This window comes from Tetrahymena thermophila, assembly GCF_000189635.1.
Source record: "Tetrahymena thermophila SB210 genomic scaffold scf_8254431, whole genome shotgun sequence".
NCBI lineage: Eukaryota > Ciliophora > Oligohymenophorea > Hymenostomatida > Tetrahymenidae > Tetrahymena > Tetrahymena thermophila.
This window is the reverse complement of record NW_002476212.1, coordinates 81,848-95,971: the sequence shown is the minus strand read 5'-3', so window position 1 is coordinate 95,971 and position 14,124 is coordinate 81,848. Positions and strand designations below refer to the sequence as shown.

At 24.3% G+C, this 14,124-nt stretch overlaps 5 protein-coding genes across 5 annotated transcripts; 1 reads left to right on the top strand and 4 right to left on the bottom strand. All coding sequences in view use genetic code 6, as the record gives it.

Moving 5' to 3' along the window:
• Window positions 1–677: 677 nt before the first annotated feature.
• TTHERM_00312190 (hypothetical protein) lies at window positions 678–1,913 on the bottom strand (the record flags this gene model as incomplete). The annotated part of the gene is made up of 1 exon (XM_001033401.3): window positions 678–1,913. The coding sequence occupies one exon, from the start codon at window positions 1,911–1,913 to the stop codon at window positions 678–680; it is 1,236 nt and encodes a 411-aa protein (XP_001033401.1).
• A 1,062-nt stretch (window positions 1,914–2,975) lies between these two features.
• Window positions 2,976–6,154, bottom strand: TTHERM_00312180 (alpha amylase domain protein; the record flags this gene model as incomplete). The annotated part of the gene is made up of 9 exons (XM_001033400.2): window positions 2,976–3,140; window positions 3,506–3,587; window positions 3,641–3,828; window positions 3,890–4,055; window positions 4,105–4,337; window positions 4,388–4,653; window positions 4,878–5,016; window positions 5,235–5,703; window positions 5,925–6,154. 9 exons carry the CDS (start codon window positions 6,152–6,154, stop codon window positions 2,976–2,978), a joined length of 1,938 nt encoding a protein of 645 aa, XP_001033400.2.
• Window positions 6,155–8,354: 2,200 nt separating this feature from the next.
• TTHERM_00312170 (transmembrane protein, putative) lies at window positions 8,355–9,758 on the top strand (the record flags this gene model as incomplete). The annotated part of the gene is made up of 1 exon (XM_001033399.2): window positions 8,355–9,758. One exon carries the CDS (start codon window positions 8,355–8,357, stop codon window positions 9,756–9,758), a length of 1,404 nt encoding a protein of 467 aa, XP_001033399.2.
• A 902-nt stretch (window positions 9,759–10,660) lies between these two features.
• TTHERM_00312160 (hypothetical protein) lies at window positions 10,661–11,575 on the bottom strand (the record flags this gene model as incomplete). Its single annotated transcript, XM_001033398.3, has 1 exon — window positions 10,661–11,575. The coding sequence occupies one exon, from the start codon at window positions 11,573–11,575 to the stop codon at window positions 10,661–10,663; it is 915 nt and encodes a 304-aa protein (XP_001033398.1).
• A 904-nt stretch (window positions 11,576–12,479) lies between these two features.
• On the bottom strand, window positions 12,480–13,972 carry TTHERM_00312150 (serine carboxypeptidase family protein; the record flags this gene model as incomplete). Its single annotated transcript, XM_001033397.1, has 2 exons — window positions 12,480–13,639; window positions 13,729–13,972. The coding sequence occupies 2 exons, from the start codon at window positions 13,970–13,972 to the stop codon at window positions 12,480–12,482; spliced, it is 1,404 nt and encodes a 467-aa protein (XP_001033397.1).
• Window positions 13,973–14,124: the final 152 nt, after the last annotated feature.

Sequence of the window (14,124 nt, the reverse complement as noted above, 5' to 3'; positions counted from 1 at the left end):
TATTAATATTATGTAAGCGTTTTATAAATTAAAATGAAGAAATTTGCTATATAAAAGAATTTTAAAAAAGGACAGAATTGTTTTGTTTTTGCAAGAAATAGGTCAATATGCAGTATATATAGAAATATGCATTAATAGGAATTTAAAAAAAATAAAAATATTTGTTTTTTAGACTTTAAATAATTTTTGATTGATAATTGATTTTTCAAACTTTATTACCTTTTCAATCTTGCGTGACTATTAATGAATCACGAGTAAGGGAGAAACGAGCGAGTAGAAGTTTGTTTGTACTACTAGTTTATTGTTAAAATCATGACCCTGATTTTTTGTTTGGTTATTATTGCCAGCCAGTCAATATTCAATCGAAAAAAGCTTCTTTTTAAAATTAATAAGAAAGAAGCTTCTTTTTTAATAAGGGAATTGGTTTTTGTGTAGTATTTCTTAATATAGTAGTAGTTATTATCAAAGAGGTAGTAAAGTAAAAAATAATGGTAGTATTTATATAATCTCGAATTAATCAAAAACTGACTATTTTTGGTGCAAATTATTTGATTTGATTTGATTGATTGATTATTAAAAAAAGGAAGGAAGGTTGGTTGTTTAATCAATAACTTGTTTTAATTTGATTTTAACTGAGTTATAGTTAGTTATTGATTATTGAGGTGGAGTGAGTTGCTTCAAATTTTATACTCCATGTCAATATAGTGGTAATCACATAATTATCTTATACCTCTAAGGGTAAGTTCTAGCTGTTTCTTTAAAATTGAGTTTCTGCTTTCGTAGATATTCTTCTTGTGGAGTTCATCTACTTGGTTTTCTATTTAGATTAAGTAAGTATCAATATCAATTGTCTTGAAGAGCTTCTCCCAGCTCTCTATTTCTTTTTTCAGCTTTTGGTTCTAGTCTTCTAGACCTGTCATGCATGAAATGAAGTTAGTAGCACTTGAGGGATCATTGATAAGAACAAGTTTTTTGGAAGGTAAAACATATGGTTGGGAGCTGATGCTTTCTTCCTCATCTACGTTAGGATCTTTTTCTTCAGCGGCTTGCTCTACTTCGCTTTGTTAATCACTAATTTCAGAAGAATTAGTTGAGTGATTTAGATTAGAGTCAGTTTAGCAGATAGCTAGCTAACTTGGTTTACTCAATGAACCATTTAGGATATTGATTTTAATCTGCTACTTCATTATTGTAGACAAATCCTCAATTATAGTCTGATCCTTCTTTTAGATGGTAACTTTAAGAGACTCTATTTCCTTAAGTTATTCAGCTATCTTTTCATTCAACTCAGCTACAACAGCAGCATGATCTTAGTTGAGCTACTAAATAACTTTATCTTTAAATTCAATAGATTCTTTGCGTTTCTTTTCAAGTTGTATTTCACTTTCTAAGAATTCAACGTAGTCCTTTAAGTAGGAGTTTACATCATTCTTGTTGCGCTCCTCGGTGTAGAGCTTTTCTAGTTCAGTATTTTTTTTATTTTTTTATTCTACGAGCTAGTTTAGCTCATTAATTTTTTTAGTGAGTTGCAAGCTTTCCTTTTTGCTATTTTCGATGTTCTATTGTAATTCTGTGTATTTATCCTCTACTTATTTACATTTGTCCTAAGCACATCTTAGATCTCCTCTAGCTTTTTAAAGTTACCTCTCGCTAGCTTTGAGATCCTTTTGTAAGGTATCAATGATTTCTTAGCAATCAATAAGTCTCTTCTCCATCTTACGTTTAGTGGCATTATAGTTTCTCTCTTAGTCGCTCTTATCCTTCAGCAAACTGTCCATTTCTTCTATAAGCACACACATCTCTTAAGTCATATTCTTCTTTTGAACTTCCTATTCCTGCTTTAGCTTTTCCAGTATAGTTTCTGTTTGCTTTAAAATTTCGCCATCAGTGCGAACTATCTCAAAATCCTCCATAATCAGTCAGTCAGTTGAGTATGTGAAACGATATTTTCTTCTTTGTCAAAATTAAATAGTTTTCAGAGAAAGTCACAAACAAGTCTTATGTCAGATTTTTTATTGACTTTTTTTCTATTTTTAATATAATTTTTAATTATAAAGAAAACTGAGTTAATAATTTATCCTTATAATGAACAAAAAATCAGCTGATTTAAATCAGTATTAATCTAATGATTATAAATCAATCAATCAAACAATCGAGATTATAAGGAGTTAAGATTAAATCTGATAAACGAGTCTTTAATTTTCCGATTAATTTTCTACGAAAAAATTTAATAAAATCAAAAAACAATATCAGAAAATGTATATACTAACTCTATCAATTATTTATTTATTTATATATGTCTTAGTATAGATAAGAAATAATTGATTGATTGACTGAAAAAATTTCGTATGAATTATTATTACATATTTCGTTTGATTTTTATAATACATCACTTGCTTAGTTAGTTAACACAATACCGGTTTTGGTTTTTTTAATTGATTTACTTTCTAAAGTTTTTATTGATTGATTGATCTAATTTAGTTTGCTTCCATAAATTAAATTTTAAATTGATTTCATATTATTAGCTATTATTTTTATTAAAATAAACTTTATTTTTCTTTGATCTTACTTTTTATTAATGTTATTTCTTCCATGCAAAAACGTTCTTTGCAAAATTTATTTTGGAATATTAAATTTAATGTTTACTAATAGTGGCAAATAATTCACTGTATGAATTTTCACTATTTTTATGTGATAATATAAAAGATCTAACTATATATGTATATATGATCATATGAAAATATATGTTCTTTCACTGAATCAAAAGTTATAAATTTAGATCGTTAAAGAAATTTGTTAAAAATACACTCAAAAACATGTATGCATGCTAATTACTAGAAAATTGAATATCTTCTATAACTCAATAAATAAAGATTTCAATAATGATAATTATTTATTCTTTGTAGAATTTATCTATTTTTTATATAAATTTGATTCATAATTATACGTTTTTTTTACAATAGTTTTCTTTCAAATCACTTAGCTTGACAATTTTAAGGTAAACCTAAATCACTATTGGGGACATTAGCATTTAATCCCATCCATTATCTCATAGCCTTAACAATAGATAAATCTCTATGTACCCTGGTATATCTATTAGGAGCCCAGGCACCATTTTCAAAGCAATCATATCCACAACTCTATTAAATAATAATTGATTAATTTTTTAATGATATTAATTTACATTACGCAAATAATACTATCAGTATAAAAATATTTCAAATTGTAAGATAAAAAATGTTTGTATGATTAAATTCTAAAGATATTTAATTTAATTAATACAAAAACAACCAAAAAGTTAAAAAATAATTTTTATTAAAATTAGCAATTCAAAAAAATTTAATTACTATTTTTTTATTTTAAAACTATTTTAATTTATTTGTAAGAAAATTTTTAATGAATCTAATAATCAGAATGCTAAATTCAAGATTTTCATAAAAAATATATTTTTTAAGTATTTTCTTGAGTAAATTATGTTTTGTAGTTTTCAAATAAAATTATTTACATTAGGATTATAAGCAGTTTGCTTAGGAACAGAGTGAGTACATTATTATTTGCAAGCATCAGTGGAACAAAGAGCGCAATCACTATTAAATTAATTAAAAAATATTATTAATACTTTTTTTTTACTTTTAATTACCTGTAACCATCAGGGAAACCAAAACCATCGTTGATGAATGAGTATGAAGATAAGACAAGTTTAATCTACCAGTTTCCATCAGTTCTAGTAAATAATTCAACTTCAAAGTGTCTATGGAGATCTTCGTTTCTTTCCTTAACCAAAACAGAACCTTTGTCACCCATATCTCTAGATGATGAACCAGGGAACTGTTTGTAAAATTACAGTAAATTGAAAGCAATTTTATAAATTAATTATATTTTAATTTACTTAATCATCATGGCAATCGTTTTCAACAGCGAATCTTTCAGAAGGAATAACCCAATATCCACAAATAGGGAATTCTTTAGGATAATCACTACTCCATATTTTAATGGAATAGATTTCACTATCAGTCAAACCTTATTGTTTCATCAAATTATTGAAGTTGACAGCGCTATGAAAAAAAAAAAATTAATAATTGATTGAAAAATTGAAATTCTTACTAATCATAATAATTGTTTTGGCATTCTAATAGATCCTTTTCACCACCAATAATAACTTCCAAGTAAGCAATAAAGTCTACAGGGAATTATCCACCCATATTAGCCTTAAATTTAGCAAAAATAGCTGCCAAATTTTCAGGAGAAATGTGCTTGGCAGCATCAATTCTGATACCAGAGAAACCTAAAGACATTAAATCAGTGAAATAATCAGCAATTCTTTATCTGACATTATCCTTTTTTAATTTTCAATTTTTATTCGATCGAAATATTTAAAATTAATTACTTGTTCAGTGTTTAAATCACACAACCCAGATAACCAACCATAGTTTAATATAAAACCATCAGACCATGAGTTAAGAGATCTCTCACAGTGGAAGTCTAAAGGACCATAAGGGACAGCAGGATTTTCGTTACCGGGTCTTTATCCAGTAATATTCCAGGGTTAATAAGCATAACCTTATGTGTAGAAAGGAGATCCAGCTGTGGTATTTTTACCACCCCAATAGTTTGAACCTGAACAATGATCTGGGAAGGCATCATTACCATTACCTAATTTGATAAATTGTTTATTTAATTATTGAGTCTAAATAATTTAAATACTTAAAATTATCAGAGAACAAATAAGAAAATAAATTGTTTTTATGAAAAAAGATAAAATTAGTAATTTTATATTAAAAAGTAAGCAAGTGATATTTTAAATTAATGAAAAATAAGATTTGATTAAAAATAAAAATCAATCATTTGCTTTAAATCTCCTAAATAATAAAAAATACCTGTCATGTGGTTAACAACTGCATCAGCGTAGACTCTGACATTGTACTTTCTGCAAGTATTTATCATAGAGATTAATTCGTCTCTTGTTCCCATACGAGCGTGCTATCTGTAGCTTACAGGCTAGTAAACAAAGTACCACTAATTATAAAAAAATAAAAAAAAATTGTTAGTATAAATTAAAAGAATGTTTTATTTGTGGTGTGAATTAATCAATTGATTTAGATTAAAAGCACTAGTTTTTCTTTGGTTTTCTTTTCTCAAATTACTTAATTCTTTATGGTTAAATTTCAAAATCTTGAAATTAAAATTGAAGTAAATATCAACCACTATTATATACACCTTAAATAAATTATTACGGGATTAAGTTCACCATTTTCGCAACCATCAAAACGGAAGATAGCTTCTTGAGAAGGGAAAACCTTAACTCCCATCCATCCCATCTTGCCCAAAGACTCACATTCTTACTCAACATCTTTGTAGGGCCATCCAAACATTTCAACAATGGCTCCTTTTTGACCATTCTTATAATTGGAGGGTTGGTTGACAGCAGGATGACTCCAGACAAATTGTTAAGGATCAATAACTAAGGTAGCAGTTACCTTTCCATTAGAGTCAACAATTTCAGCTTTCAAAGTTAACTCTGTAATTGATGTATCGACTTTGAAAGAATTAGACTTTTAAGGAGCGTTATTACCAAAAGTGTATTATACTTAAGCATTAGGATCTTTAGTTATAGTGTTGAAATTAACTGTGGCTGAGGTAAGACTCTTATCATAAATAACCTAAGAGTGTCCAACGAGAACATTCATATCTTAATAAGATTCTCTTTTAATTTCATAAGAATTTGTAAACAATAAAAATTATTTTATTTAAGAAATTAATCAACAAAAAGATTACAAACGAATAAAAATTGAAAAGGAAATTATGTATTTATTTATATTTAATTGATAGATAGATTGATAAATACCAAAAATTAAAATTTAATAATAAATTTTTTGTATGTTATTTGTGTAAATCATAAAATAAATTAGTTTAAAAATAGATACTTCCACATAGGATTGCCTCTTGGGGGAGTTTACCAACGTCTGTTTTCCCAATCAGGAGGATTGTCAGTTTATGTTCCGCTCTTGCAACCATTTTCTCCATTGTAGTTGTTGCAGTAATCTTACACTTACAAGTTTTTAGCTCCTGATTCGCTCTTGGTAATGGAATAGGTGTAAACTGCCAATCCTGTTAAGATAGCGATAGAAGTTGCGATTAAAAGTAATTTTTTCATTTTACTTCAAATTGAATCTGATTTTGATTTTTTTTAATTTATTATTTAATTAATTGTTTAGCAGGTTGGATTTTAATTACTGCAATTAGATTTTAAAAATAGTCAAAGTGATGTAAATCAAAAAAGTGATCGAAAAATTCACAGAATTAATTACCTCTAATACGCATACGCACTTTATTAAGTAAAATTCTTAGAAAGTCTGTAAGGTAAATCTTTTTAATTTATTGGCTATAATCAAATTAAGTAAATCTTAACTCTTTTAAAAAAGTTATTTTACTATGTGAAACATTAATGGTAAAAAACATTTCCAATTCTTAAACATAAAATATATGTTTAGTTTGTAAAAATTGAATAAAAATAATGAGTTATTTTTTTTTAATACTCAATTTACACCATAGTTGTTTATTTATTGAAAAATACACTTTCTTATTACTAAATTTATTATTGAATGTAGAAAAAATTAGCTTACAATCAAATTGTTTAATAGAGGCAGCATTCCCGAAATAACCTAGTACTGTAATAAAATTATTCAATAATAAAAAATATCAAAGAATATGATGAAAGAAAAGAGACAATCATTTATAAGTAAAAGATTTAAGCTATCAAAATTGCAAAATTGCCATTTCAATTGCAGATTAGGCAAATGAATGTTCAGAATTAATTAATACACAATTTTTTTCTTACATTTAATGCAAAAATATGCATTATTTTCATAATTACAAAAAAATTATTAAAATAATTAAACTTTTGATCTACTATCGTTTTATTCTGCATATTTCTTTCACTAAAATCTATTTTCATACAATTTGATTCAAGTATCTTTAAACGATTGTTTGTCCAAAAATAAAATTTTACAGGTATTGCAAGAAAGCATAAATAATGTAAAAAATAAACTTTTTTTAAAAGCAAGCAATGTAATAAATATACTTACTTATTTTGATAGCATTAAAATATGTACATTCAAAAACATAGTATTTGTGCATTTAAAAAATTAAACTATTAAATAAATTTATGTATTAAATGAAAATTTTGAAAATTTCAGAGATATTTGCATAAAGTAAACATATTTTATTTATCTAATTGAATCATATTAAGTCTTTATATATGTCATCTCGGTAACTGAAAAGTTTTGAAATTGCACAAAAGTACAAAAAATGTTAAAATAATATTAATTATTCAATTTACAAATGTATCAAACAGAAATAGACGATAGCTATAGTTTGAATCCAACAAGAATAGTTTATCTAAAATCATATTGAAAAAAAAAAGAAGTGATTGAAAAATAATAAAATAATATAACATCAAATATAAAAACAATTTAAATACTATAAATATATATATCCACTAACCAATAAGAACCTAAACTATTTTTTAGTCAATAAATTTTCAAATTCATGCAAAACTATGAAGAAAAGTAGATGAAATAAATATTGATGATTATAAATCCAGGATTTTTAATAAATGTTGAGTTATAAAATCTACAGATTTTATCATATACAAATGACACTAATGAGAAGCTCTCACTGAGTTCGTGTTCTCATAGTATCATTTTTAATGTATTTTTCAATTAAAATTAATTTGTGAATTGTAATATTATTATTAGTTTGCGTTATAAAAAGAAACTTTTCTGTAAAATAAAGATTCAACATATAACTATTTAATTACAAAAAATTTGATTAATATGCAAATATACTTTTAGTTAGGACTGAATATGATACTTTTTTTTCAAAGACAAGTTATCAATAATTTAATATAACAAAAATATATTTTCATTTTAAATTTTTATTATTGTTTGAAAATAAGATATAATAATATAATATTTTGTTTTATGAGCTTACATACTGACAGGATTGGAAGGACATATTATTTAAAAAACAAACTTTGTGTTTATGTTAAGTTAATTTTTATTTTTTTAAAGTAGTCCTATGTACTTTTTATATAGAAAAAATTATTATTAATTTCCTGAATAATTAATTGTTAATTTTTTTTTTTTGAGATAAAATATTAAGCAAAAAAAAAGCACTTTTATAAAATAAAGTAGAACTAAGGAATGAGTTTGAATAATTAAAATAAAATTAGTCACTTTATATTAGTTTAAATATTGTGCTTCGTAACTTAATTTCTTATATTAGCTTTCTTTTATCCAGAGGAAAGATACTTATATCTTTTGTGCTTTAGCATCCCAACTTTGGTTATTTTCATGATATTCTACTACTTTATGTTCTGGAGACCATAATCAAATAGAATCTATACCTATAACTTTATTAATACTTTGCTATTTATTGCCAGCATTTGGATATATTTTGATACTTTTTATGGAATTTATCACAAAACTCTTGATATTAAGCTTTAGGAAGTCTCTCAATGTAAAGTAATTGGAAAGGAAACTGTTGATTTAGGAGGCGTTGAATTTTATTCTATCCTTTACGTCGATTTTGTTTATAATAACTAATAGTTACTAGGCTATAGCTGCTAATCTTCTTTAAGTAAAGAACAAGCTAATTCTAAGATATCTCCAAATGAATTCTATTTTAAGAGAGATAAAATTGCTTGCGATTATTATAGTTAAGATTCTATTGGAGTACTCTAATCCGAAAGCTAAGCAAACGGTTATCAACAGTAACATTTAAAGTCAAACAAGGATATTATTTATTAGAATAGTTAGCCTATTCCAGGATGTTATAATTAATATACTTTTAGTGACGTAAAGCTTCCAAGCTGGTTATGCATTCCTTCGGATTTTCCCTTTTAGACAATGATTGATAGTGAAAAGTGCTACTTAAATTTTTATGGTGATATATCAAAAGCCTAGCAAAATGCCTTAAGTAGAGCTGCTCTTAAAGATGTTTAAGACTTTGCTTTGATTACATATAATCAAATCCCTATTCCAAAATGGACATATTAACCACTTTTAATTTTTGATTTTAACATTTTAATTATTTCTTTGAATTCAATTTACTTTTACATTGTTTTTTTCTTCAAATAAGCCTTGTTACATGTGCTTGGGAAAAAAATATAATTTTAAGAATTAAAGGAAGAAGACTGCTTGTTTTACAACTTATAAAAATAAAAGGAGTAAAGAGTTTTATTAAATTAAGAGAATAAATTTAATGCTCTTTCAGAATTAAATAATACAAATGAAGTAGTTTAGTAATCAAAAAATAAGTTAAATTGTATGATGAAATAAAAATCTCTTTCTTAAAATAAAGATATTCATTAAGATTTAGATAAAAAAATGAAAGAAAATCTAAATTTAGATTAAAATAATTTTGAAAAAGAACAAAAAAACTCTTAATTTTAATAGGATATAGTTAAAAGTCAAAAATAGTAGGAAAATTTAATAACTGATAACTAAATAAACTAATATTTAGCAACTGAAGTAGATTACGTCTAGGAAGATACAAGCTTAAATAGCTCAAAACATGAAAGAGAGTAAGATGAAAGCTTACAACCCTAATTAATAGAATTATAAACATCAAGTGTTTCTTCAAAAAAAACTTGTGAATCAAAGAAAATTAATTATTTTAATTCACCAACTGATACACTAATTTCTTTCACTCCTAGAAGAAAAAAATTGACAGCAGCATAGAGCACTTTTAATTGAAATATAAAATAAAATGCTAATAAATAGCTAATTTTTTTGTTGATAAATAATATAAAAATTCTAAGATTAAAAGCAGTAATTTTATTTTTATAATTTGTTGAATGAGCTAACTAAAAGAAAAAATTTTTTTTCATTAAAATTCATATGATTTAACAAAAAAAATCTTTCAAAGGATTTCTTATTTGTATTTATTAAAAAAAATAAAATAAATCTGAATTTTAAATAAATTTTTTTGATTTAATTAATTAATCAGAATAAAGTAATTTTTATAAATTTAAATTTATATTTTAAATTAAAGTTTTTTGATGTTTTATTATATTACTATTAATTTTATTCATTAAATAAATAAATATTATTTTAAGTTAAATTTTTATTTATTTAAAAAGTTTGGAAATTAATTTTTTAAATTAAAAGAAAAAAATAATTTTTATCTTTAAATGCTGAAATAATTGGACTTAAACTTAAAGAATCTAAAAAAAATATATTATATTATATTATTTATAAAAAGTGAGCAAAATGTTATATCCTTAATATAGTCACAAGTGCTTAATTTTGATAGAATTGATATCAGTGAGTATATCAGAAGATATTTTTGTTGCTATAGACAAATAAATCAAAAACAAAATTTGGCAAGATATAAAAATAAAGAAAATAAATATTTTAAATAAAAAATTTGAGATATAAATAAAAAATGAATAAATAAAGACTCTACACATTATAAAACATTTATTCATCAATTTATTTCAGGATTTTTCAACTTACAAGAAAGAATAATTTTTATTAAGAAAATTTATTAAAATTATAAATAAATTAATATTGATGTCCAACAATAATAAATATACTTTTTAATTACACTTATTATAAAATAACTATTATGAATGAGTTAAATAATATTTATTATTTCAAATTTCAAATTTATAGTTGACATTATGAACTTTTAAAGCTTGTTATAATCCTTCGCAAATTTATTTAGTTTCATATTTAAGTTGAGATTGTCTAAATTCAGTCTTATTTCCATTATGCTTATCAACCTTTTCATTTACTCTGCTTGAGAGAATGTCCCAGAATATGGGGAAATCCAAGTTTTTAAAAAGCTCTTCATAAGTTAGGAGTTCACTTTTTAAGGTTTCTACTTATTCAAATATGTTATTAACAGACTCAATTCTTGAGAACATTAACTTGTTTTAGTCTTTCTTTTTTAATTCTTCTTCTTTCTTTTATTGTTGACTCACAATATCATTGTTTCTTCTGATTAAGGATTGGTTCAATTTATTTTATTCTTGAATTTAAAAGTTAGTTGCATCAATCAATTACTTGAGTTTATTCAATTCCTCTTCATAGTGATGAGCTTTCTCAGTTTATTAAGCACATTTTTTCTAAGATTATTCTATTATTTGCTTGGCGTCATTAAGTTCACTCTTTAACATTTTAATTTCATTTTCTAAACCAGTTATTTAAGCATTTTTTATATCTAAGTTAGATTTTTCATCTTCAAACTTTTTCTATTGCTCTTTGACTTGCTCTTAAAGTAAGCTGTTTTCTTCAGTTAATTATTTAATTCTCTTTTCTTGTTCGAAGTTAATTGTTTCTTTTTCTAAGATACATTTTTAGGCTTATTCTAATTTTTCAGAAACAATTTAACATTCCTTTTGAAGTTAAATAAGTTCTTATGGATTACAGAGGATTTCGTAATCATCATTCTTTGATTCTGAACTTTAGAGCTTATTTGAAGCATCAACAGCAGCAACACCTTCATTTTCATTCTTTTAAACTGAAAGTATTTTACTCACATCATCGTCATAATTTTCTTGACTCATTTCTTTAATTTAGTTTTTATACTTTTTACTTTTTTTAATTAGTTGTCTAATAAATGAATTTTTTAGATTTGAAATACATTATAAATATCATTAGAATTTTTAAGAGCAAATAAATCACTCCAATTTTTTTACAAAATGATTGCTTAATCTGAGCAGAAATATTTTAAATATACTAATAAGCTGATATTGATATTAATTTCATGTTTATTGAGATATCTATATATATCCTTTTCAAAATTAAATCTATCTATTACCCTCTACTAAACTTTTTCATAAAATTCTAAATTTTATCTATATCATCCATCATATATCTAAATATTCTAACTCTAATAGATATTTAAATTTATCATAAAAAAAATATAAAAGTAAAAAAGTAAATTTATTTATTTTAATTGAATCAATTATTTACTTATTTTCTTTCATTCATTTATTAATAAATATTTTTTTTAAATAATTCAATAAACTAACTATCAAAAAAACTATTTTATCTCTTTTTACTTTTAAAAAATAAAAAATATTCAAAATATTTATTTCTTTTTAAATAAGTAATAATTTAAAATATCAAACCATAAATTTTGCTTATTTTAATATTTAAAAAACGATTAAAAAATGATTAATTTTATTTAAAAATTTACAAATTTAACATGATATATTTTATTGTTTTAATTTTTAAATCATAAAATCAAAATTAAAAAAATATTTTTCTTTTTTTTTTAAATTTATTAAAAATTTAATTTTTTAATTTAAAAGCTGCTGAAAAAACTAACACAAATTAATTGATTGATTTAAAAAAATTTTATGTTTAGAATATTTTATAAAATTAAAGTTTCAAATAAAAGAAATATAATTTTTATAGTTTATATTTAAGGGATATAAATTGTATGAATAAAAATAATATTTTTAATCAATATTCAACAGCAAATTTATTAAAACTTCTAAATTAATTAGTAGTATGTTTATTGAGAGTCTTATTTACAAAATTATCGATTATGTAGCCCACACGTTCAGGTTAATCGTAAGGAGCTAAGTGACCAGCAGCATTAATAAGGGCATATATGAACTTATCATATACCTTAATTGATCCAATAACTTCTTAGTTGCCTTATTCATCTGGCATATGGAGATCTTACATAGGTAATGCTGAGAATACTTATTTTCCATACCATTCAAAATTATTAACTGCATAAGAAATACCTGGGGTGTTAACTTAAATATCATAATTACCGTTGTAAATAATAACTGGTAAATTTTATTCAAGAACATTAACAAGGGCAGGAATACCATTAGGAACAAAGACGTCATGCTTTAGAGAGTTAGAAATTTTTGCACTTGTACTGTCATATACATGGTCTTTATCGAATCCAAAGTTTTAAATATAGGTTTAGCAGAAATGTTTAACGTACTAGTCAGGATAAGGACCTATATTATAGTTATAAGGATTTTCTAACTCGGTGAATGCCTTACTCATGAAAGTTTCCATAGCTTCGTCGTAATCGTCTGCGGCTTCTTCGTACATATTTAGATCAAAATGTTGTTTCATTCTTGTTAGAATATTGTTTACTTAGAAATATGTGCTGTATGAAATGAGATTATTTTCAATACCATATTGTCCTAGGAAATAAAGCTAATGCTAAGGGTCTAATAAAGGATCACCAATTGAAATACCTTTAAGAGGAATTTTTACATTTCCTGTAACATCTGTTTAATTGTTTTGTTTAAGAATTTCAGTGGCGATATTAGGGATATACTTTCCGCAATAGCTTTCACCAGTAATAAACAATGGAGACTTATGATATATACTATCACTATAGCAACCAGAAGTATAAAAGTTAAGAAGACCTTTGTAAAATTATTCTGCGACTTAAGTTTCATTAACTGGAAGATATTCGTCTTTAGCAGAACGAGAAAAGCCGACACCAATAGGTTAATCAATAAAAAGAACATTATAGTTTTTAGTCCATGCATTTTCATTCTATTCAACAACCATCTAATTGCTGATATTTAATACTCTGTAAGGGCCATTTTCAAAGAAAGCTCCTTCCATACTGCTTGAACCTGGACCACCTATTCATTTAAAAATATTTTTAACCAAAAAAGATAAAATCTAATAATTTTAACATATGCAAATAAAAACAAAAGAAAGTATTTATTACCATTCAACCAAATGAGAGTTGGTGCAGCTGCAATTTCTTCTGGAGTAGTAGCATTGAACTTTGTGTAAAACAAAAAGCCTAAACCAGTAATATTATCATTAAATCCTACATCTAAGTACCCGGTGTATAAATTATTATTAGGAGCATATACGTCAGTGTATTTATTACATGTATTTTATCTACAACTAGCAACTGCTAGGCAGATTGCAAGCAGCGACAACAGCATTTTTGTATATTTACTCATTTTCACTAATTAATAATATTTTATCATAATTAATTGTTATAATTTTGGATTATATATTAATTAATGTCATTATATAAATTAACAATTACCTAATTAATTAATAATAATATTTATTATTACAAGTAACAGGCTACATTTCATTTATTTTTATC